At 40.2% G+C, this 23,446-nt stretch overlaps 1 protein-coding gene across 1 annotated transcript; it reads left to right on the top strand.

Moving 5' to 3' along the window:
• The first annotated feature begins 5,911 nt into the window (after positions 1 to 5,911).
• On the top strand, positions 5,912 to 18,536 carry LOC147312505 (transforming growth factor beta-3 proprotein-like). The gene is made up of 7 exons (XM_086263979.1): positions 5,912 to 6,934; positions 10,770 to 10,933; positions 13,135 to 13,264; positions 13,380 to 13,487; positions 14,149 to 14,314; positions 14,506 to 14,659; positions 16,729 to 18,536. The coding sequence occupies exons 1-7, from the start codon at positions 6,589 to 6,591 to the stop codon at positions 16,885 to 16,887; spliced, it is 1,227 nt and encodes a 408-aa protein (XP_086120105.1). The 5' UTR covers positions 5,912 to 6,588; the 3' UTR covers positions 16,888 to 18,536.
• The last annotated feature ends 4,910 nt before the right edge of the window (positions 18,537 to 23,446 follow it).

Raw genomic sequence — 23,446 nt, 5'->3', positions numbered from 1 at the left:
GCCAGGCCTGGCAGGGGCTACAGGTGAGCAGATGAGAACAGCAGGGGCTCGGTTTAATTTAGCTAAGCACTACAGGATGCAGTGTGCCCCTGTACCTGAGAAGGACGAGTTGAACTTTTCACACTGAGCCCCAGACTCATCATTTCGAGGAAAAACGAGTAATCGAGCCGAAAAAAGCTTCTGACATGGAATCTGTGTTTCTCCGTTGGCTGAGTTCTTTTGTATTTTGTGTGCGAATGATTCAGTGACAGACAAGCATATAAACACACAAAATCTGTGTACACACAGGGCTCTGTCACCAAATTGCCATCCCTTTTACCTCCCTTTCTTTCCTACTTTCTTTCTCCCTGTCTGACACACACGGAACCACAAAATACACACAGATGTATTGAAAGAAGTGTGTGTGTGGGTGTGTGTTATGGTGGTGTAAGGGTGTGAGGGAGAAAATCCCTAATCTGGCATGGACCAGCTTCCTGTCTAGACTCTGCATGAGGAGGCCAGCACTAACCTGGCCCATGCTGTGTGTGTCTATGTGCGTGTGTTACCATTGTGCTTGTGTGCAAGTGTGAGCACAAACCTACATTAGCTCTGTGTCTTAGAGAGAGTATTTGCACACTATCATTGCTTTTGTCCAAACAGGGAACAGTCGTTAACCTTTGGCCTGCCATATCTACTGTCCAATGTCTGTTTTTAATTGGCCTGTTTCCAGTAAAGCTCCTTTTTGTTTTCGCTATTATTTTGACACTTTCTTTACCATGTATGCCAAAACTGCTACAATTCCAAGAGCCAATTTCCTCATTATCCAGCTTGCAGCATTTACGGGAATACAGAGGTGGGGGAGTGGAGGGCTAAAGTTGGAGGGCAGTAGGGGGGGAAAAAAGCCATATGCGGTTTTCTCTGAAATTCCATGAAAATAGCAAGGATAAGCTGGTAAAGGACTGGAGAATTCCCTTTCTTTCCTTATTCTTTGGCCTTCCTAATACAGGTGATCAGCTTAAGAATGGTAAATGTGGTAACTTTTGTCCTAACTGCACAAAAACTAGGCTGAAACATAAGAAAGTTAAGTCACTGAAAAAGAATCCCTTGTGGTTTTTTGTAACACAATTAAACTGAGCTGAATCATAACTGGAATCGCTAAGAGCTTCTGCCATCAATCATTCGCACAACCCCTGCCATTAGTAATCACAACAAACATCACTGAGCACAGCAACTTTGTGCCATCTTACTCTCACAGAGTGCTAATCCAGAAATGCTAAGTGTGTTCAGCCTTAACCGTGACAGTATTTGTCTGGAGTGTGAATCAACATGCCGGGCGCTGCTATTTCATATTCATGCAGTGGCCCAATGACACCTTGTCCTTTGTTTTGCAAAAAGGTCTTAACTCAGCAGATCGTTTCCCCCTTTAGACCCAGATGTAAAGTGAACAGTCTTCACCTCTGTGACATCAGACCACCACAATATGCCATCTTATGGGAGCAAGCCGTCACAAAACCCTGCCAAAAACAAAAAACAAAAAAGTGACTACAAGAAGGGATAAATAATGATAAAGGTGATTTGTATAAGCAACAGAGAGACAGTTAAACGGAATAACTTGACGTGATGAGTGTTATTAGAGCAGTTTCTTAAAAAACAAGCATTTTTTTGATTGTTTTTTGTTTTATAGATGCCAACTTTTTTTTGGTTCTTGCTTATTCTTCAGGTTTTTACCAAATAAGATTAGAGAAAGCACTGTTTGTACAACACAGTTCAAACTGGAAAAGGTTTATCAGGTGGAGGTGCCACGCTTCAGTAGCGGGCAAAACAAAAATGAATAAACAAAAGCAATAAAAGGACTTACATTCACAAGGATGTGGGAGGCTGAATCAGATCTGTGTCCTTCAGCAGATCAAAACCTTTTGGCTAACACTTTGGTCACATCAACAAAGCCATGGCAGTCAGCAGATTTGACATCCTCTGCCCCTTAGTGGAGAAAAAAATAATTAAAACGTGGATGGTTACTATAAAAACAGAATGAGAAATTATTTAGTAAAAAATGAATTTAACTAAATAGCTTCTTGTTCAGAAGTGTTTTTGATAACTGCATTTGGTCCCTAAAGGAATAAAAGAAAGATGTCACCAAAACATTGAAATCCTATAAGGTGAGACTATGTCATAAAATCATTATAAAGTCGACAAAGTGGCTTTGTAATGTTCTTTATAGACCTAACCCTAGCAAAATTAATTCTGGAAACCTCCAGGGGAAGCCACCAGAGTTTTAGGACTTCCTGTGCAGCCACTAGAAATCCTCACCAAGACAGAAAGCAGTGAACTGAAAAAGGGGAGTGAAAAGAGAAATCATTTTTCCTGAATGGTTTCCTGTTGGTCAGCTTGTTCCTGTATTTTTCTCCCCGAGTGGACTGTTTACCTGCGTGCAGCCAAAGTGTGCTCTAACACGACTGCTTCCCACAGATTGCTGCATGTTCACATCCAGATGTGTGTGTTTATAAAGATCAGGCAGACGTTAGTTTACATTAGCTAGGATTTAAGCAGCCGTGCTCGTATTGAAGCAGCAAAACTCCTCAGTGCCTTGAAATGCATGGTGGTGCGTTTAGCGTTTCTAAATAAAATAAGCGTGTTACTTATTTTTAATTCGATAATTTCCCACCACTTGGAGATGTCAGTACAGTAATTAAAGCCGCCTGAAACCTCAAACATAACACAGACATAAGCATTTAACTTGTGTGTTTTAAGTACTGTACGCCATAAAAAAATAAACCTCAGACACATCAGTGACAAAATGACAGACAAACGTCTGCTGCTTCCACGTGATCTCACTTTAAGTCATCGTCTAGCTGCCATGTTTTTCCCTTTCTATGGACGTGTAGTAAGAGGGCTGATGACTAACACAGATGGTGGACAGATTAAATGATTCATTTGAGTCGTATGGCTGTGACATATACACATCATTGTCTCTACTGGTGTGAGTTTTAGGGGTCTCCTGTAGCATTCCTACACAACTGACTCTCTACGTATGACTCATAGACTTGTAACCTCCAGACGAAGCAGACTTTACTGTGCTGGCTGGCTTGTCTGCATGCTGTAGTAGGGAAATCTGGCAGGATGCTGCTTAGTATTTGGGGTTTGCCTGACTGTCTAGCCAGTCTGTGTGCGCGTGGTCAGATCAGTCTGTCTACAGAAGCATAATGAATCGCCACTTCACTCACAGAAGAGGTTACAAAGTTACGTTCACCACTCTGACAGCTATACTCAGCAGGAATCCCACCTACGTGACAGCAAAAAACCCCACAAAAAACAGGGCATACTTCTCTGTGTGGCTAAGAGCATGTGTTTTTATTTTCATCCTCGGATCTGTAGCTGCATTCCTTTTCCGTGTGTTGTGCGAGACGGAGAGATTGCCTGAGAGTGACTCACTTAAACCTGACCCAGCGGTGAGGTAATCACTGGAGGACGCTTCGAGTAAAAGTGAACTTTGATGATGGTGTCTGGGATTGTGTCTAAGAGTCCTACCCCGTCCAGACAGTTAAAATACTACAACATGCATGTATGTATCCACATGTGTGTGTTTTAGGGCTTTAAGGTAATGCTTTTTGCCTCCTTAGGGAGTCCTCTCTTCACTTTGTTGTTCTCCATGTTCATGACCCTCTGATATAGACCCCCATATCCTCTCCACAAAGACTTAAGGAGCGCTGGAACCTATTTCAGTAGGTGGGGTGCACCTGTGTCACTTCAAGGGGGCCAGAGAGACTGAAAACCACACCAACAGGCAATTAAGAATCACCTGAAAGAACATATCATGCATGTCTTTGGATTACGGGAGAAAGCAGCATCTGGCAAATCCATCCAGGCACTGAGAGAGCATGCAAAGTGCACACACAGAAGCCTCAGGCAGGTTGAACCTACTGCACCTATCATCTCAACCCATTGTTATTGGTTTTGCTCTTGTTTGAGGTTCCATCAGGTTTTTGTGATACATTTACAGAACATCTAAATAAATCCTTATGTGAGAGCACAGTTTAGAGCACAGGTCTGCCTGTTGTTACATCTTCACTTAAAAATGAGTCCACTATAATTTAGATTTAGCTCTGGGGCTGTGTAAGATGCTTTCTTTCCTCCGCTCTTGTGTGTGGATTCAGACACTAACAGCAGATATTGTTTGTTATGCAGCATCACCTGCTGGCTTAATGGAGAATTGCCAAAGGATGAATAAGACAGCAGTGGGAGAGTTGCACAGCAGAGAGCTCCTTCAAAGCCATCAAAACAGGGAAAATGCTGAGATTCACCAGAGCATTATGGACAACAGCAAAGAGCAAAAACAAAGTCAAAAAATGCCTTTTTGTTTTGTCACAAATATCTCACATTCTCCCCCAAAGTCGTTTTCAAAAGTTCTTCTGATAAACTTGAGTCTTGTGCATTAAAGTATGCATAGAGCACTGTGGGTAAGCGGCTGAGAGAAACCAGAGACCTGGGTGTCTGCCTGAAAATACTCTGACAATAGCTATAGAAAAACTCTGCTCTTTTTGGGATCATACAAAAAAACCCAAACTCCCTCATTTAAGTTAATTTTGGGTTTGGATTGCTTACATATCGCTCCCGACATCAAGTTATAGATGAAGGCGTTTCAGCTGGAGTTTGGAGAGACTTTAGTTTGGAGATGGATTCAAGTAGACACAAAAATACATATATTTCTGTGACTAAAGTATCAAAAGCAGCAAAGACAGAGAATCTTGGTTATTAATGGACAAACAAAAAAATCTTCACCACAGTTAAAAGAGTTAAACAATAACTGCGATTCAGGGATACTTGGCATTCCTAACAAGCCAAAGAGTAAATGGAAGTCAGAGTTATTACATAAAGAGTATGAGCCATGTTTTTCTGAGAAGACATCTGGCTGTAAAAAATAAAACAGACAGTAAGTGGATTCACATCATAATTATGTTTTCACTATAATCTGCATATTTACCCAATAATGCTTCCCTGCAAAGTCAACCAATAAATGTGTATATGATACACCTGAGCTTACTCTTAATGCCAAATATTTACCAAGTTTGGCAATTGTATGAAATTATTCTTGCTATGCAAACTGGTGGACAAAATAAACACGGCGAAATGCCATGTTTGGGTACGGGGCCTCCAGTGTCTGACTGAGCTTCGACTTAAAATAGGTCTGAGAAATGTGAATATGCTCTATGAAAAGAGATAAAACAAGCTGGGTGAGGGGTGGAGGTGGGGGGCTGTAAATATATAATAACTTACAGGCTTCCAAGGCCTTCAGACATCAGCACAAAAACAAAAAAAAAAATTCTGTGTGGATGGCGGTTTGCAGAGGGCATGGGAAAATCTGCGCTGACAGCGAGGAAACTTTGGTTCTTTTCAACAGTAATGTAATCACGTTGCCTGAAAGTGACGTTTCAAAAGGATCTATGTAATCTGAGTGCAACCTTGGACAACAACCGCTGCCCTGTTTTGTGCTGGTCTTTGTGGGAAGACTCCAACATCAGACAACAGAGCAAAACAAACACATACAAAAATACCCAACAGTGAATTATCACTTGTTATCTTTATGGATTTTTTTATGTGTAAACTTTGTGACCTCTATTTATTGCCATTGTTAAAGCTGCTACCACAACTTTCCTCCGGGGCTGTTTAGAGGGAAAGACAACACCAAACGTTTGTATCTGGACAATAAACACCACACAGTATTACATCCTTTTCAAGTGTAAGGCTCTTTGAGCAATTTGTTGGGGAAACAAAATTGGCAACTGCAAGTGGTACAACTTGCCACTAGGGGGCATACGACAGCAGACAATCAGAAGACGCACCAACTGAGATTTCAACACGGTTATAATTTACAGCGACGTACGACTATAAAGACACACGCGAACTCACACTCACACAAACGGGGACCACAAGACCAGACCTGAACACCACTTCAAATACCTTCGTAAACAAACAAATGTGGGCTGGAGCTTAAATTGTCCCTGCTGTTTGATGGGCCTGCCCGTGAAACTTGCTTATTATGTCAGAGTTGATGACTGGAGCGTTGCATTCACTGCCCGCTTACGTTTTGGGCGCTCCCGGGGACCCTCCTCCATCAAAACGTCAGAAACGACCGCTATAAAGCTCATGTGAGGCCATACCGACCGCTCAGAGTCGCATATACCTCGTTAACGGGACAACCTGCGGTCTGCCTCCTCTGAGACAATAAGGCGGCTCCACATTTAAGTGATACAGACTTAGAGGAGAAGTGTGCCAGGCCACCGGATAAATCTGCTGGAGTGAGTACAAGTATGCAAAAGACCAGATTGCTTGTTTCTACGGATCAGTTTCATATATGTGGGAGAGCGTCTTTTTCGGGACTTTGAATTGAGTTGTGTCTAATGGGCGAACACAAAATTGGATTTCCGCAGGCGAAGGGGACAAGAAAACGAATCAAGCGAGGAGTTTTTAAGCATTAGTTTCCAAGGGAAGTTTAGAGAAGCACAAGAAGAACCATAGGTCACAGGACTGTGATTTTGACGGATAGTTGACACGGACCCTGGTAGTCCTCCACACATTTCAACCATCGAGCGAACAAATGCAGAGAGAAAGATGCATTTGGGCAAGGCTTTACTGTTTGTCATCCTCCTCAACTGCGCAACTTTGAGCTCATCCCTGTCAACTTGTGCCACTGTGGATATTGACCATGTGAAAAGGAAGAGGGTCGAGGCGATACGGGGTCAAATTTTGAGCAAACTTCGGCTGACTAGTCCTCCACAATCCCTTGGACCGAGTAAAATCCCCTATCAAATCCAAGCGTTGTATAACAGCACCAAGGAGCTACTGGAGGAGTTGGGGAGGGATCGGCAGCAGAGTTGCGGTCAAGACAACACAGAGACAGAGTACTATGCCAAAGAGATATACAAATTCAACATGGACAACGGACCGCCGGAGAACAGTAAGTATCGCACTTTTTCAGACAGCCAAGCTGTCTTTCTCCAACTTGTGCCAGCCACCAACGTGTCCATAGTGCGTAATTACGCATCAAACGAAGAGTGTACGCCTAAACCCAGCGGCACAAGACTCAAAACAGCAATTATGTAATTCCGTTTCATTGACAGTTTTAGATTGATAAAATTTCTAGCTGGCAAAAGACTCTCTCAATTTTATGATATTATTTTTATTATAATATATATATTTTTATATTCCACGTTTAACTCCATTCAAGCCGTCCTCTCTTTTACAAACTAAATCCTCTTTTTTAGTGTTTGTGCTGGTAACTGGTTAGTGTCACATAATCATCGCAAACATAGAAAAAACAAATTCCCCTTTGGCAGATTAATGTTTAATTGTATAAAACTCTTCTCTGAATTTTTGTAAAACTAAAAGGCGAACAGAAAGCAGTGCCCTTGTGAATGATGTGCTTTATTTCTTTTGTGCTGGCCAACCTGTTTTATGTCTGAACCTGTGTTCCAGGAAGGCCACTCTCCTCCCACTCCTGACTCCGCTCTTATTCGCTTTGTTTTTTTTCCCCTCTCTATGGTTCATGTCTCCCATCCCAGATGTTCCCATTTCCTTTCCAGTCAGGTTCAAATGAGAGGGACATCTGCACAGGCAGATGGGGATGCCTATAGAAGAAGGAGTTGGAAAAGTTATCAGAAATGAGCAGGAAAAGCTAGACAGCAGGACCTCCCCATTAGCTGGGATAGAAGGACTCTTTTCTGGTTTAGAGTTTCTCTGCATGGGAGGAGTTGGCTCTTCTGTAGCCCTCATGCTGGTGCCACCCACTTGCCTATTGAGATGGCAGTGACCCCACTGGCCGTCTTGGCTAGTTAATTATGCTCGCGGGTGGCCCACGAGAATGAGATCACATACAGGACAGCTCAGGTTTAACTTTACTAAACCGTGTGTGAGGCTGAGCCCTAAACCCAATTAAGTCTAAAGACTATGCCAGCATCTCATATTGCCAGCAGGTATAGGTAACAAGTCATTACTTGGCTTAAAATGAGTTTAAATTTATATGTGAAATATTTGTTAAAATAACACATAAAGACTGCTTAGGCTCACATTATTTCCTCTACATGTGTTAAACCCATATTTGACTTTCTCCTCTATAGAATAAAAAGCTACGAACTGTAATTGGAAAACCTGTGCTGGAGGGACATGTGTCAGCACTTGAAGGAAATTCAAGTGGCATGTGGTCCGACTGAGTCTGGATTACCGAAAAAGCAGAATAGGATAACTGCTGTGCGTGTGCGAGAGGCGAAGCGGGCCTCATGGTCTAGAGCAAAGCCAAGACCATTGCATCACAGTCCCTTTGAAATCAACAGGTGTTTCTCAAAAGACCTACTTTCCCTCAGCAATGTTCTGTTTCAAATCTCACAAAATGGTTTTTGACAAAAACACCAGGAAATAGGCGTAGCTGGATTTGAGAGCCACGGATGGTCTCGAGGTACGACAATGTGACGACAAAGATTTATATACGGTGTCCTGTTCACTGGTGTTTAAACAGAATAACACACGCCGATTGATGACAAAATCTTAAATACAAGAGTTGTATGTGTATGCCAGTGTTTTTTTTAATATGTCCAGTGTGATCTCATACTTGGAAATATGCATTCTGTCAATGCCCAGTATATCCACTTGTATTCATTCAGCCCCTAAACTGAGAGTGGGTAATGTGATTTTCATATGATGGAGAAGGAAAGATGATGAACTTTCAGATTGGTTGAGGTCCACTTTTGAATTTTGCAGGAAAGGAAAAAAAAAAGCAACGCAAACATCTTTTAGATTAAAACAACATTTAAAGCATTGTATTCTCCATGTTTATCCAGTTTACTTCTTCATACAAGACATACAAAACTCAAAACATAAGTTTTACCTCAATGGGAGCAAATGGGTAAGGTCCCCTCTGTTTTAACCCAGTTCATCAACAACTCAAGCAAATTTAAAACATGTCTTCTCCTGCAGAAAAATGCAGGGTTTTTTTATGTATTTACTCAAAATCTATGTAACAGATGGAGACAAATCCCCATCTTCTTTAAGGTATGATGATGTGTCAAACTCTCCAACAAATCTTTCAAAATAAAAACAAATTACATCAGCTTTCATTGCCCTCGACACATACAGACGAAGCACTTTTTGATCTGCCACGCCTATCACCAGGATACCTTTTACAAAGCACCCCTAATCTCTTTTGTGTAATGATAAAGCTACAGTTAAAGTTAGATTAGATTCAGGTGCAGATAAGACTTGGGAAGGTTTTACTGAGAGACTGTTTTGTGTAATGTTGGGTAGAAACACTGTGACCCCTCTTAAAGTGACTCGAACACTTTGTAGCTCTTAGTGAAGCTTTGTTGTTGTGGTTACACCATTAGCTGCGCACTGACTGGTTTGTCCCACAATCTGCAGTCCATAGACAAGAAATAAAAACTCACTTTTGTGGCTAAGACTCCATGAATTTGATCCATCGTATTTAACAGTTTTACAGATGTCTCTTTTGATAATGGCGGTCTACGGGGAAAAAATGTTTTCTGGACCACAGGGACTGTTTTCAATTCAAATGCAAATGGGTACTTGGAAAGCATAGCAGCAAGACTGAGCAGTGGTGCAGTATCCGGCCCTGTTAATGCATTCATTAACTATACTCCCAAACCTCTACCGTGTCAGTTGTTTTTTCTTTTCAACGTCACATGACTTGTTTGTATCCAATTACGCTCTAGAGGTCTGTGTTATTTACCCTTGATTACACTTTAGAATGTACTGTCATTCATTAAAGGTGGCCACAGATTTTATTATCATTCCACAATAGGCACATGCTTGTGAATGACATCATGTATTACCACACGCCAAGAATACTGCATCTAGCTGCCAACATTAGATCCTATTATTTTTTGAGAATGAAATGACGTGTGACTAGCTGTTAGCTCGCGCCATCCTTTTTTTTGGGGTGGAATTCATAGCAGTGATGTCACGTTTCTCACGTAACCTACAGCGAGGAAGTGGGAATGTAAGTTTTACAAAATATCAAACCACTCCTTTAAGACAGTAGACTGTCAGTGATTACAAGCCACAGCGCCAATGGTGCTCCCTGCATGAGGCATAAGAGTGCTTGGAGGCTGACTTTGTGAAATGAAAATTTGAGTCTGGGCCAGTGACATCACGCGCTTTATCTCATTTACATACATTAGCTTTTTGATGGGGTTCAGAGGTAATAGGTTGACCTGTCAGTCTTGTGGCAGCCTTCTGCTTCATTTACACCTGCCACGGCCTCGAGTTGGTTCACAGAGCAGCCTTAAGGTCATTCAAATTACTGTGTTGAGAGTGTGGACAACAAGCATCGGAAAGATTTCCTTTTATAGCATGGTACTTATACAGAGTCTGGCATGTCTCAAGGACTGAGGTTGGGCTGTGGAGAAGTCATCATGGTCAGAAAGGGTTCAGGTCCAAAAAGTTGTCAGTGGGACTGAGGATAGGAAGGTTTTTGATACCAGATAGGTGAGGTCATACTTATCTAAATAATGCTATTTCAGTGACGACATTTTCATTTCCACCAAATATAGACAAAATGTGTTAGAGAAACACTGACAAGTTCTGATTAAGGTGTGCAGCAACACTAGTCGTTCACTGTGATAAACGTAGTGCCAGACACCACAGAACCACTATGGCCAAGATCGGATTTGAACTGTGTATCTTTATCTATACAAGGTCCATCTGTCTTATCTATCTACGGACATAAAATGCTTCTAAGCATGCTCCCTCACAAAACATTTGTTTTATTCTATTTGTTCCAGACGATCTGTCTTACTGCCCAAAAGGCATTACTTCTAAGGTTTTCCGTTTTAACATCTCCGCCATGGAGAGGAACGCCACCAACCTGTTCAGAGCAGAGTTTCGAGCGCTGAGAGTTCCAAACTCGACTGCCAAGAGGAATGAACAGCGGATTGAGCTCTACCAGGTGCGTAAAGGTACCGTTTCCTTGTCCTTCTACCTAGATAAAAGGCAGACCGCAAATACTTTTTCTGGATGTAATCTTTGTATACAAGGAAAAACAAACAAAAGAAAAATACCACTACAATTCTGAACTGTTGAGAAACCGGTCTTGAAATAGCTAGTCAGTTCTATTGTTATTTCAGGCTCCAACTAACAAAAAATAGACAATTATAACTCGATTGCAGTTAGGCTCTAGGTAACAAATAGATGAACAACTGAAAGGTTCAGCAGGCCTGCAAGATCTTTGCAGAACCGGGACAGTTAGCCACAGACAGTGTTATCGAAGAACAAGTAGTAGACATCTACAAATGTCTATAATGATCTTAATTATAGTTATGTGTAGATCTCTAGTACTGAATATTGTAGTTAATGTCCTTAATGCAATATTCTGTTATAAGGATCTAAGATAGGGGTGTCAAACATATGGCCTGGGGACCAGAGTTGGCCCAGAAAAGACTCCAATTCGGTCCACTCTTTGTTTTTGGAAACTGTGAAAAAGTTTTAACTGTAGCTTCTTAACTTTTACAACTTTTCCTGCTGATAAGGACCTCCCCAATGCTACACCAAAGTAACCGATACACAATTAAATGACAGAAAAATATACTATTAACATAGTACCCAGAGTTGGTATTAATCTTGGCAGTTAAAAGCATCATAGCAATCTGGTGTGTGTGCAGGTGCTTAGATACACATGGTTGGCATGTTGGTATTTACATGTATGCTGTGTTCTGTGGTTGGTTTTGTAAGATTTTGGTGTAAATAAATGATTTTGTTTAAAATCTGCCTTTTTATTTTCATAAAAATAGATCTGCCCAACCCACTGACCGAAAAACACCTCCAACATGGATTCAGATTAAACTTCATTGTCACACCACAGATTAACAAGTAAAAAGTGTGTGAAAAACCTATGGAAAAAAAGCTCTAGATTAGAAGGTCACAAGAAAAAAAAAAGAATAATTTAGATGTGTGCAAAATACAAAAAAAGAATGTCTGTCAATAAAATTAATAATAAATAAATAAACAGGTCATAACTTGTTCAGTGACTTAATAGCGGTTAGAAAAAAGCTCTTTTGCATCCTGCTCTGGTGACAGAGGAGGTATTTATAGCATGTTCTAGCCAAATAGCCAAATTCCACAGAAAAACCAGGGACCTGTAGCAACCTTGCCAAAAGTTAAGTAAATAATAACAGAAATAGTCAAATGTAAATTTATAGATCTTGTGCACATTCCCACATGTCTTTAGTTATAAAGAAATAAATACAAGCCAACAAAAATGGAAAGACAAGGTTTAGTCTGATTTTATCAAATGCAATGATACAGTCTCCTGGAACACTGCGAAAAGCAGCATTAATGGGGAATTTAACTAAAAGTAACTGACAGCTGTTATAATAGCAGAGTTGGCCTTTTGTTGATTAAAAATACATCTTTTGTTTAAGATATAGCACCATTAAATTTTAGCATATTGAGTCTGGCTGATGTAAGAAATGCATATTTTGTCATTTTTGTCTTTTGCCACTTCAAACCTTCTTCATCATTTGAACAGTTATGACATGATATGACTTATTATGCAAAGGTGGGAATTTGCATTTAGCTTAAAAACACCCCTTGCCTGCAGTCCGTCTACGTGCACACACGTATTTTGATAAATGTAGCTTTTCTATAGCTTTTAGCCTTTTCCAACACATAAATGGCATTTTACTGTCATTTTACGGTCACTGAAATTGGAGCTTTTGAAAAACCCCTTCCAGGGTGAAGATTTAAATCTAGGCAGGGAAATGAATGAGGAAAGTCAGATGTGTGAGTGTCAGTTTTGTGTGTGCAACTTCATTGTTTGTCAGCTTCTGATTGGTCAACATTTCCGTATTGTTAGAGTTATGCTGTAGTGCCACCCGGTATGCTTTTGACAGCCCTGGACATTGCTTTTTGCATTTTCACGTGAAAAGTGATATTTCAAGGCAAAAACGAAAAACTCCCATTTTAAATAATACCCATGTACATGTCGACATAGCCTCAGTGTAGTGTACTTTTTCTGTATTCATAGTTTATTAATATATTGAATGCACTCTTTCCTCCACATGATTCACTATTATTGAACAATCAGAACAAGAACAACTAAAACAGTTGAGAAAAAAGGCTTCAGACCAACTATTTATTTTTGCTTCACAGATCGTGAGGCGAAATGAACACATTAGAAAGCAGCGCTTCATTGGAGCCAAGAATGTGCTGACCAAAGGTACCGCAGAATGGATTTCCTTTGATGTGACCGAAACAGTGCGGGAGTGGCTGATGAAGAGAGGTGAGCCTGAGATCTCCATATTTCCTCATTTCATAATAACTCAGAATTGTTATCATTAGGAATAATAAAGGATTACCATTAAGGTTAATGAAAGCTTGCCTTTTTTTAATTGCAGGATCTAATATGGGTTTGGAAATTAGTGTCCACTGTCCATGCCACACCTTCAGCCCAAATGGCGACATCATTGACAAGGAAAGTGAGGTCCTGGAGGTCAAGTTTAAAGGTGAGCTACAGTGAGATTTTGTCACATCAGTTTTTATATATACCCCCCCCCCCCCCACACACACACACACACACACACAAACAAACAAACAAACAAACAAACAAACAAACAAACAAACAAACAAACAAACAAAAAAACAAAAAAACTGTATATAGGATGGACATAGCTACTAGGGGTTTGTGCAAGTCATGTTTTATGCTCTGTGTGAGTTCTTACCATCCCTGCAATACATTTACATGGCAACATTTCATTGAATTCAATACACCTTTATTTATACAGCGCCAAATCACCAATAGTTGCCTCAAGGCAAAGACCCAACAATAGCACAAAGGAAACACAGAAAACCCCCTAAATTATATAACCCCTGATTAGCAAACGCTTTGGCGACAGTGGGAAGGAAAAACTCCCTTCTAACAGGAAGAAAGAAAGAAAATGTAATCTTCGTAATAACCAAATCACATCTTTATTGTGATAAATAATCAAAGGTTATTTACATAGAAATAATTTTTAAGCATAGATGCTTCAATCTGATGAATTGCAATACAGTACAAGTGCTCTTATATTATGGTGAATAATATTTAAGGTCTTTCTCAGATAAAAAAGGATGGATTTTTTCCACAGTTGTTAATAGTTGTGCACTTGGATCATGTTTATAATCAAGGTATTGATGAAGAGGAGGAGCACAGTCGCTTGGATCTGGATCACTTGAAGAGGAAAATGGAACAGAATCTCCCTCATCTCATCCTCATGATGATCCCGCCCCACCGCCTGGACACTCAGTCAACACGCCGACGCAAGAGAGCGCTGGACACAAACTACTGTTTCTCGTAAGGGGATTCACGCCAGTTTTAGCTAGTCCTTGAAAAATCTATTCTTAGTGCTGTCAAGTTTTAATGGTACTTTCATGTGCAGGAGCTTAAATATTTGATACAACAATTAAATATTAAGAGAACCTAAATGTTCCACTGAAAACATTTCTTGAGACTGACTATGTTTTTGTTGTTCCTCCTCATCACAGAAACACGGAGGAGAGCTGCTGTGTTCGCCGGCTGCACATTGATTTCCGCCGTGATTTGGACTGGAAGTGGATCCACGAGCCCAGTGGTTACGATGCCAACTACTGCTCTGGGCCATGCCCTTACCTGAGGAGCTCAGACACAACGCACAGCTCGGTAAGTGGGATTATGCTGAGGGAGTTTTGCACAGTAGAATTTACAGCAGCAGAAACAAAAATACCTTTAAGTACATCGTAGATTGCAGAAAAAAAAGCATCATAAATGTCAATGTTTTATATGTATATTCACTACAACTATACATGGTATTTTAAATTACAGTGTAAAAAACAAAATATAAAAAACTTGTCCATTTGATCACAAATCAATATATCTGATAAATATATCTGAAAGCTATCTTTCACAGTCAGAGTATAGGTATTGCATTGATTAAAATAAAAATGCCTTGGGCTGTAACTCTTCTAGCAGAAACTCTAGCCACTTTGCCACTGAATCTCCAGGCAGCTGTTTTGTGTTAACAAGACTGAGCCCTGTATTTAAACATGGGGAAAGAGCTATATTCTTTATTTGATATGTAAACTGAATGAATCCCCACCTGCTGGGGCATCCAGTCAAAAGAAAGTTGACTTTAGGGGAAAGGAAAAGAGCTACAGCTATGTTAGCCAGAAATTGGTTCCTTTCATGATTTTTTATGGTGGGTTTTTTTTTGTGTGTGTGTGTGTGTGTGTATCATGAACCTCATCTGTGCACTTGCATCAGTAGTAAACAAGGTATGCTTTATACACTCACGGGCTACTTCATTAGCTATACCTTGCTATTATCAGGTTGCACGCAGTTCTGATTCAACAAGGAGCTGGAAACCTTCCTCTGACATTTTGGTGGATATTGACATGACAGCATCACGCAGTTGCTGCAGATTTATCGCCTGCACATCCATGATGTGGATCTCCCATTCCACCACATCCCAAAGTTGGTTTATTGGATTAAGACCCGGTGACTGTGGAAGCCATTAAGAGTACAGTGACCTTATTGTCATGTTGAGAGATACCTTGGTTGTAACAAGTGGTTTATTTGAATTGCTGCTGCCTTCCTATCAGCTCAAAGCAGTCTGGCCATTCTCCACTGATGTCTGATATAAACACAGTGTTTTTGCTTTTTTGCGTTGTTCATGTATAAAACATGGACGTACCTTGTGGGTCGGAAAACTCCATCAATGCAGAAGTGTCTTAAACGTGCATTCTATCTGAACGTCACCAGATGGCAATAGTTGTGGTTGCAAAAAGACTTCTGGCCCTATAGATGTCTATGGGAAAACAGCTTTCTGTCGTGACTTCCATAGTCACTTTTCTGCTAAGCTTGTAGGTCACTCTGCAGTCACTCTTTTTTCATATTGTTATTGTTTTTTGCCAGTGTACATCGTACCATGTTTCATGCACCATATGCATGCTATGAAACCACAAAGACATTGGCTTACGAGTTGACGAGTTGTCAGTCACAAGTTGTTAGGCGGTAAGCGTTTGGTTTCGCAGTCAGACCTGCCCAGCCTCGTCATGTCCAGTTTTTGCAACCAAGGTGGCGACATGGGAAGCCCTCGTCACGAGGCTTCAGAACAGGACTTCACAAACCACTGGGTGATGTCACTGTAGCTATGTTCATCTTTCATACTGATATTTGCCCAGAGTTGGTTATTTTCTCTTTTTCCCTTTTTCGGACTATTGTTTTAAAATTGTCCTAAAAATGGTTTGGTGGGAAAATCCCTGCCGGCCAGCACATTCTGAAATACTCAGACTAGCCTGTCTGGCACCAACAAACATGCCACGTTCACTGTTACTTAAATCACCCTTTTTCCCCCATTCTGATGCTCGGTTTGAACTTGAACAGGAGGTCATCGTCACCATGTTTACACGACTAAATGCACTGAGTTGCCGCCATGTGTTAGGCTGATTAGATATTGGCGTCAATGAGCAGTTGAACAGGTGTACCTAATGAAGTGGCTAGTGAGTGTATATTTCTCCAGTTTGGCTGTGAAAAACCAGATGTTTGGCTCTCTGGTAGAGGGGCAGAGGCTCTTTGCTGTTACTACTTTCTCTCATGGATTTCTGCGCAGAAGTCTTTGTGTGCCATGTCTCTGCCATGTAATATCACATAGGAAGAGACAGCAGAGATACACGGTACACAAAACAAATGTGAATTTTATAATTATTTAATTTCTATGTCCTATTCAATAGCTGCTGAGCCTCTACAACACTCTGAATCCAGAGGCATCCGCCTCCCCCTGCTGTGTCCCCCAAGACCTGGAACCCCTCACTATACTCTACTACTCTGGACGGACACCTAAAGTGGAGCAACTCTCCAACATGATTGTCAAGTCTTGCAAGTGTAGCTGAGAGGACATGAATGTGAGGCAGTGTGGCAGGATTTTACTCGGTACAGACCAAACCCATGCATGACTTTTGGACTTTTAGCTGTGACAAATACTTAAACTGTGGCCTCATGGCTTAGATTTGAAGACCACTCAGGAGGTGGCACATTTTTAACGATGCAGATTTTCTCAAAAAACAAAAAACCCCAAAACAAACAAACTTGATATTTTGATACTAATTTTTATTGTTTCCCTCAATTGGTTCTGGTTGACAAGTAAAGTAGTTTAATTTGAATCTAACTAAAAAAATAGTCCCAAATAAGACTTGAGCTTAAAATATTTCCCCCTATATTTGTGAGGATGGACAACATACTTTAGAGGCTAGATTGACAAGGGCACCTATTTGTGACAAAATGAAAGAAATTAAAATAAAAACAACAAAAAAACTAACTATAGCTGCTTCATTGATAATTACTCAAAGAGGGCTACGTTGTAGTATTTTTGTGTAACTCTTTCTTGAATCTAGCCTTGATTTTACATTGTTAGTCGTCACAAATATAGACAGGTCTCTTCTTTCAGGCCCAATTTTCCCTTAAACTTGCCTTAAATTCCCTTCACTTCAAACAGTGGGCATTATCTTCAAACACAAAAGGAGAAAGGACAGACTTGCTGCTGTATCCAAAGCCATAGCTGTGGTCAGGGAAAAGGAGAGCTGAGAGAGAATGCCTGCTGGATTTGCAATGGAAAGTCAATGAACAAAGAAGGTTGAGCCAAGCTTTTCTTTTTTTGGCCAGCCAGCAGCAATGGTCTCGTTTTTATTTTTTTTTCTCGGTGAATCTATTAAAACGAATGGAAGAAGAAGAAGAAGAAGAGGGGACCTGTATGGAAGGGAAGAACTGTGATGGAAACTAGCCACGAGCACACTGCCATTCACTGGAAGTTTTCATCTTTAACAGGTTCACATTATTTTTGGGACATCAAAGAATATACTGGAAAAGAACACGTGTTATGCAACAGGTTTTTATGAGACTTCTTTTACATTAATAGCAGATTTAGTCTGTTATGCAACTTGTCGTATAGTGATTGTTTCACTAACTGGGAAGAAGATTGACGTGTAACAGTTTTATATTAAACTGTGGGTACTGTTACATTTCCTTTGTGATTTAGAAAGAATATGCAACATTATTGTCCATATAGGAGTTTAACCTGTTATGTGGAATCCCCTTATTTGTCTGACTAAAGGCCATTTTTTTAGTGCAGCTGTTTTCTTCTATTTCTTTTGTCTCCTGTCAACTCACCTGTCACCCTTCACTCCAGCCCGCTGACAAGGAATTTACATGTGCAGTCTGGGCTTCCCAAAACATTGCAGTCTTTCATTCCCTTTTGCTCTGTCTCTGTTTGTTTTGGTGCTCTCTTACAGTGTGAAGTCCTAATGGAACAGAAATGAAGAGGGAGTGGAGGAAAAGTTATAACATGACAGTGGCCTGATGTACAGTTAGACCTCATTTTCTCCAACTCATTTCTGAATCCCTGTACTGTTTGACATTTGCCCAATCGCAGTCATCTAGCTTTTAGGTGACATTTACATCATGTTGTTGTTTTTTTGTTTGGTTTTTTTGGCAGTCATGTTGTTTGATAAAATGATTGTTATTAAAAAGACATCATGCAAAAGTCTATGAGCCCCTTCTTAAAGCGTAACGTTCAAATCTGTGCAAACATTTAACTCCAAATTAGGAGATGATGAATGTATGAACTGTTCTTGTCTGCCTTATTGAAATGTCATTTAAAATGCTATTTTCACATAATGTTTTGGCTCCATGCAAACATCATTTTTCTTTCTTGAATCTCACCAACCCCACCTGTTTCCTGCAGGCGCATGCACAGCCTTTTCTTTTTTTTTTAAACCAGAGTGATAAATTCAAGTTTCTCAGGGGTTACTGCTTAACAGCTTTCCCAGGCAAAAAGCAATTACTCTTATTTTAAGAGCGTATTACTGCACAGGCATCTCTTTATTTCCTTGTTTTTCATAAAATGGATAGCATAAATCACGCAAAAAAACTGAAAAAAAGGCATATTACATTCAGTACCGCCTCATACCTAGGTATGTGTTCTCCTTGGAGTTTGATACTTGCTTTCAGTAGTAGAGCCAGACACTTTTTACAGCGGTGCCTAAGCTCATGCTATTACTTGCAGTACTGTGTAAAAGTCACACGCCACCCCTTATTTCTTTGTAGTTTACTAGGAAAATAGGACATAGGTGCAACAAGGTATCGAAACACACAAAAACATTATTTGATATAAAACCCTTTTTTATTCAACACAGCCTGAACTCTCTTAGTCAAGCTTTCTTGTCATTTCTTTAAGGAGTCTTCAGGAATATTTCTCCAGACTACTTGAAAGACATTCTTTGGATGTTGGCTGCCTTGGCTTCTTGTTCTCTGTCAAGATGATCCCACTGCTTCAATTATTATTAACATCCAAGTTCTGGGAAGGTCAATCCATGACTGATAGTGTTCGTTTGTTTGCTCTTTCTATCCAGGTAACAAAGCCGCTGCTAATCTGATACTTTGCAGGTGGTATAACATGCTGGATCAAAATCTTATGGTACTTTTTTGTGTTCATAATTCCATCAATTTTGACAAGATCTCCAACACCACTGTCTGAAATGCAGCTCCAAACCATGACAGAGCCTCTCCCATGTTTTACAGATGACTGTAGAAACTCATTGTTAAACCTCGACCTCCTCGATACATATTGATTGCAAATTTAATCAGACCTGCTGCCACTGATTTCCAGTCAAGTTCTTGTGTAATGTATCATATCTTAGCCTTTTCTCCATATTTTCCTTCTCTAGGAATGGCTTCTTGATAGCCATCCTTCCATTTTTTCCTATTTCTTAAGGACATGATTTTCAGATACTGTCATCTGTGATAGTTTTTTAAGGCCAACTTTTTCTTTTTATCTCCACTTGCTCAGTTTCTTTAATTGTTTTTAAGAACATGCTGCACACCATACCGAGATATGTCAGGTTTTCAGCAAATAACTTTTTGTTAATCAGCTGGTTAGTGCAAAAATACTATTTATGCCAGTCAAGCGGTGCTATCTTTTTTTTTTTTTAGATTTAGTTAAAGAGAAATGAGAACAAATTCCATGTGTTTGCAACACAATGCTAATAACAAAACCTATAGATACATTTTAAAAATTGTTCTTTTCTAAGTTGTCTGTGGTGTGTAGACACAAACTGGTTCATTCCTTGAGTTAGGTGATTTTTTAAATACTCTAATGACTCACAGGTCAGTGTTAAATACCTTGACAAACAAACAAGGGAAAAAGGTGTAAAAGCAGCAAATGTCCAAAGAAAAAAATTGAAAGACCTTAAAAAATGTTGGGGAACTTTAGCTCTGCTCGAGACCAATTTAAAAAATGATATGAAAGTCTTTTGAGCAGCACTGTACATTAGGGTAATTATCTTGGGTCACTCACTCTCACTATTTACTTATGTGGCCATGTCAACACAGTTTTAAATTTGCTGATAAAGCTCAGAAGATTATTACAGTGGAAATAGGCTCTTTAAAAGACATATGATAGAAATTGTTACTAATAATACTAATAATCACTGGATATTACTTCAGTGCTGTGTATGTGCATAGTCCCCACACAGGCTTCCCCAGTGGCTGCATGACTCTGGCTGTTCTTACTTTGTCATCTGTAAGAGTTTGATAATGATTTATTAAATAGTTAAATCTAAGAATAATTAACTTACTTTACTACTACTTTACTATACTATTAATTACAATTTTGAAGACACAATTATAAAGTGGGAAATGTACACGTAAACGTTTAAGATTGTATTAGCATTAGTAACTGGCATATCAGACACACTATGGAGTAAAATGAATGAAAAAGAACAACAGGCAGATCTTGTGCAATTCTTACCCAAAAGTTGGTGTTATTGATGGCTCATTACCAAATGTTTAGTTGCTTGTCTAAAGACTGGGTGATCAGAGGTTGCTTATATTTTTTATGTCAGCTCTGCTAATGGGTTACACCGATTGGAGGGGTTGTTGGTTGAGCTAATACGGACTGACAAGTAGCCAGAAAGAATTCCGTTTCTCTACGTGCCCATTATTGTTCCCTGTCACAATTAATCAGAAATGAAGCACATTGATGGAAACACAAAGACCAGAGGGCATGACAAGGTCTAAAAACAGGGGTCGAGGCTTTAATGGGTTTACAGACAGCCCTGTACCAACAACACACATTACTGGTACAGAGCGGCTGTGCCCCATGCATGAGTGACTTTCAACCATCAACGAAAGCCAGCAGACGACATGTTACTTACTTGTGTACAAGTCCGCAGTTTGGCCCTGTGAAAAAAATTCAGTATCACAAAAATCAGGGCTCTTATTGCTTCAGTATACATAAATGCTACATATACATTAAAAGCTCTGCAACTGGATTACCTCTTTGACTTCTTTATGTGTGTGGATAGAACCAGTGAACCAGCGGACTCCCAGGAAGAGTAAAATATCCGAGTATCTTTTTCTCATGTCAGTTTAATGGAATGAGCTGCGGAGTTAGCCACGATAAGGCGTTTCCTAACAGAGGCGGCACCTTTGCTTGTGTCTTCTTATTCAAGCAAGGGCTCATTTAGGGCCACGTAGTGGCGAGCCACATTGTTGAGCACAGTCAGACACTGAAACACATGAAGGAAATACACTAAAGCGTCTACTTCAGTGAAAGAGTTGGCAAGGAACCACAGTTGAATTTGTTGCCATCGACAATATGAGCAGCAGCCTGGTAATAACAACAAATAATAGTCTTTCATTGGTTCACTAGCTAAATGGATCCAACACAAGAAACTTCACAGGTAATAATATTTCTTGTGGCTTCTTCATTTTAATTGGGTAAGTCTTTCGAAAATCACTGAAAAAAACCTGATGTATCTGGATTCTGCTAAGCCTTGACTTTCATCTTTTATGTTCGAAGGTGTAGATAAGAACATTGTTTGCTTCTCTTTGAGGAAAGCTGACCACCTCAAACCCAAACCTGCAATAAACCTATTTCAAGTTCTCGGCTACTGGCTGGATGAGCAAACCATAATCTGATTTGAGTTCAGGGTCCTTTTCTGGGTTGAAGTCTGACTTTCTCAGAACTTGTGCTCATCCAAGACTTACCAATGATGAATTGCATGACACGTAAATGCACAGAGGTTTGGAAAACTGTGCTGCTATTCCCTGAGCAGATTAACAGATGTGGAGGTAGAAAAAAAATTAGAGGGGGAAGTGAGAGACAGAGGGAAAGTAGTGTGTGTGTGTGTGTGTGTGTGTGTGTGTGTGTGTGTGTTTGAGTGTGTGTGTGAGGGAGAGAGCTAGAGAGAAAGAGTCAAAATAGACTGCTGCTGCAATAAAATCATCAGGTCACATCAGACTAGTTCTCAGGCCCCAGGGTGGAAAGAGTTGTGTAATTCAGCGATGGGAAGAACACACACACACACACACACACACACACACACACACACACACACACACACACATATACATACACACACATACACACATACATGCACGAGTCAAGCCAGCAGCCATAGTTACTGGAAAAGAGTGAAGGGGTGAACAAATATGTAAACATGTATCAACTTCATAGACCTTTATAGCTAAACAAATGAATGGGAGGTCTGGATCAAACTACAGCATTATATTACAGCAGAGTGTGCGTTTCCGTGACAGTATTCCAATAATAGGAGAGAGGAGAGACAAAGAGAGGAGGGAAGCAAACTGTAGGAAGACAGACAGTGTGACATTATAATTTGCACGCCCTTTAAAATTAGCACACACCATTACACAAAACTCGCTTCTCTGAGGAGTGAAGAAGTGAGAATTACTCAAAATGGCCATTTTCCCTTAAACTACACCATAAGGTTTAGAAGAAAGAAACATAATCTTCCTTCTACAAATGATAACTCTATAACAGGAGTACATGCTCTACAATTTAGATGGACAGTAGCCCTGGATGGAAAAAACAAAACAAAAACACTGAAGGCAAAAACCAGTATGCACAGGGCAGGGAGTCATCCAGACTTTCAAGCACCTCCAAAGCAGCACATCAGGTCAGAAGCGTGACTAGTTCCATATGTAGCATGGATATGGGGAGAAATTGTGCTTATGGACCAAGGTCCCTGCTTATGCTTCCTGTTTGGGGAACAATTTCCCAGTAACCAAAGGAGAGAGAGGACACAAGGAAATATAAGGTGACAAAATAAAAATGGCCATCTCATACTTCCTTGTGTGAGGTGTTTGTTCTGATATACTGCGTTTGTTTTTTCTACATGTGTCACTGTCCATTATGACCAAACATCTCCACAAATGACATTATTCCAAATGTCTTGTGGTTTGTTCACTTTACAAACCCAATGCATCAGCCCTGTTATGAATCAGATTGACAGTTGGGATAACCTTTGCCTAACCCAATAGGTTGCCACGGACTTTCATATTTAACACATTTACTGAGGTGTGAAGTTAAATTTCTACTCATGGGAAGGTTGTGGCATTGCGCTAACACCCACCTGAAAGCTCCAGACCAGC

The sequence above is a fragment of the Aulonocara sp. 'chitande type north' Nkhata Bay genome, linkage group LG15 (genome assembly GCF_057382095.1).
Source record: "Aulonocara sp. 'chitande type north' Nkhata Bay isolate Kocher_YH1m ecotype deep benthic linkage group LG15, A_spYH_male_GT1.1, whole genome shotgun sequence".
Taxonomy (NCBI): domain Eukaryota; kingdom Metazoa; phylum Chordata; class Actinopteri; order Cichliformes; family Cichlidae; genus Aulonocara; species Aulonocara sp. 'chitande type north' Nkhata Bay.
The sequence above is the reverse complement of the archived record's forward strand: the minus strand, read 5'-3'. Positions and strand labels throughout refer to the sequence as shown.

Bases quoted from the DNA above. Each gene is read 5' to 3' on its own strand.
- LOC147312505 (XM_086263979.1), top strand. From the start codon at position 6,589: ATGCATTTGGGCAAGGCTTTACTGTTTGTCATCCTCCTCAACTGCGCA. The intron at 13,265-13,379 runs GTGAGCCTGAGA...TTTTAATTGCAG, and splicing joins GGAGTGGCTGATGAAGAGAG to GATCTAATATGGGTTTGGAA. The intron at 14,315-14,505 runs GTAAGGGGATTC...TCCTCATCACAG, and splicing joins GACACAAACTACTGTTTCTC to AAACACGGAGGAGAGCTGCT.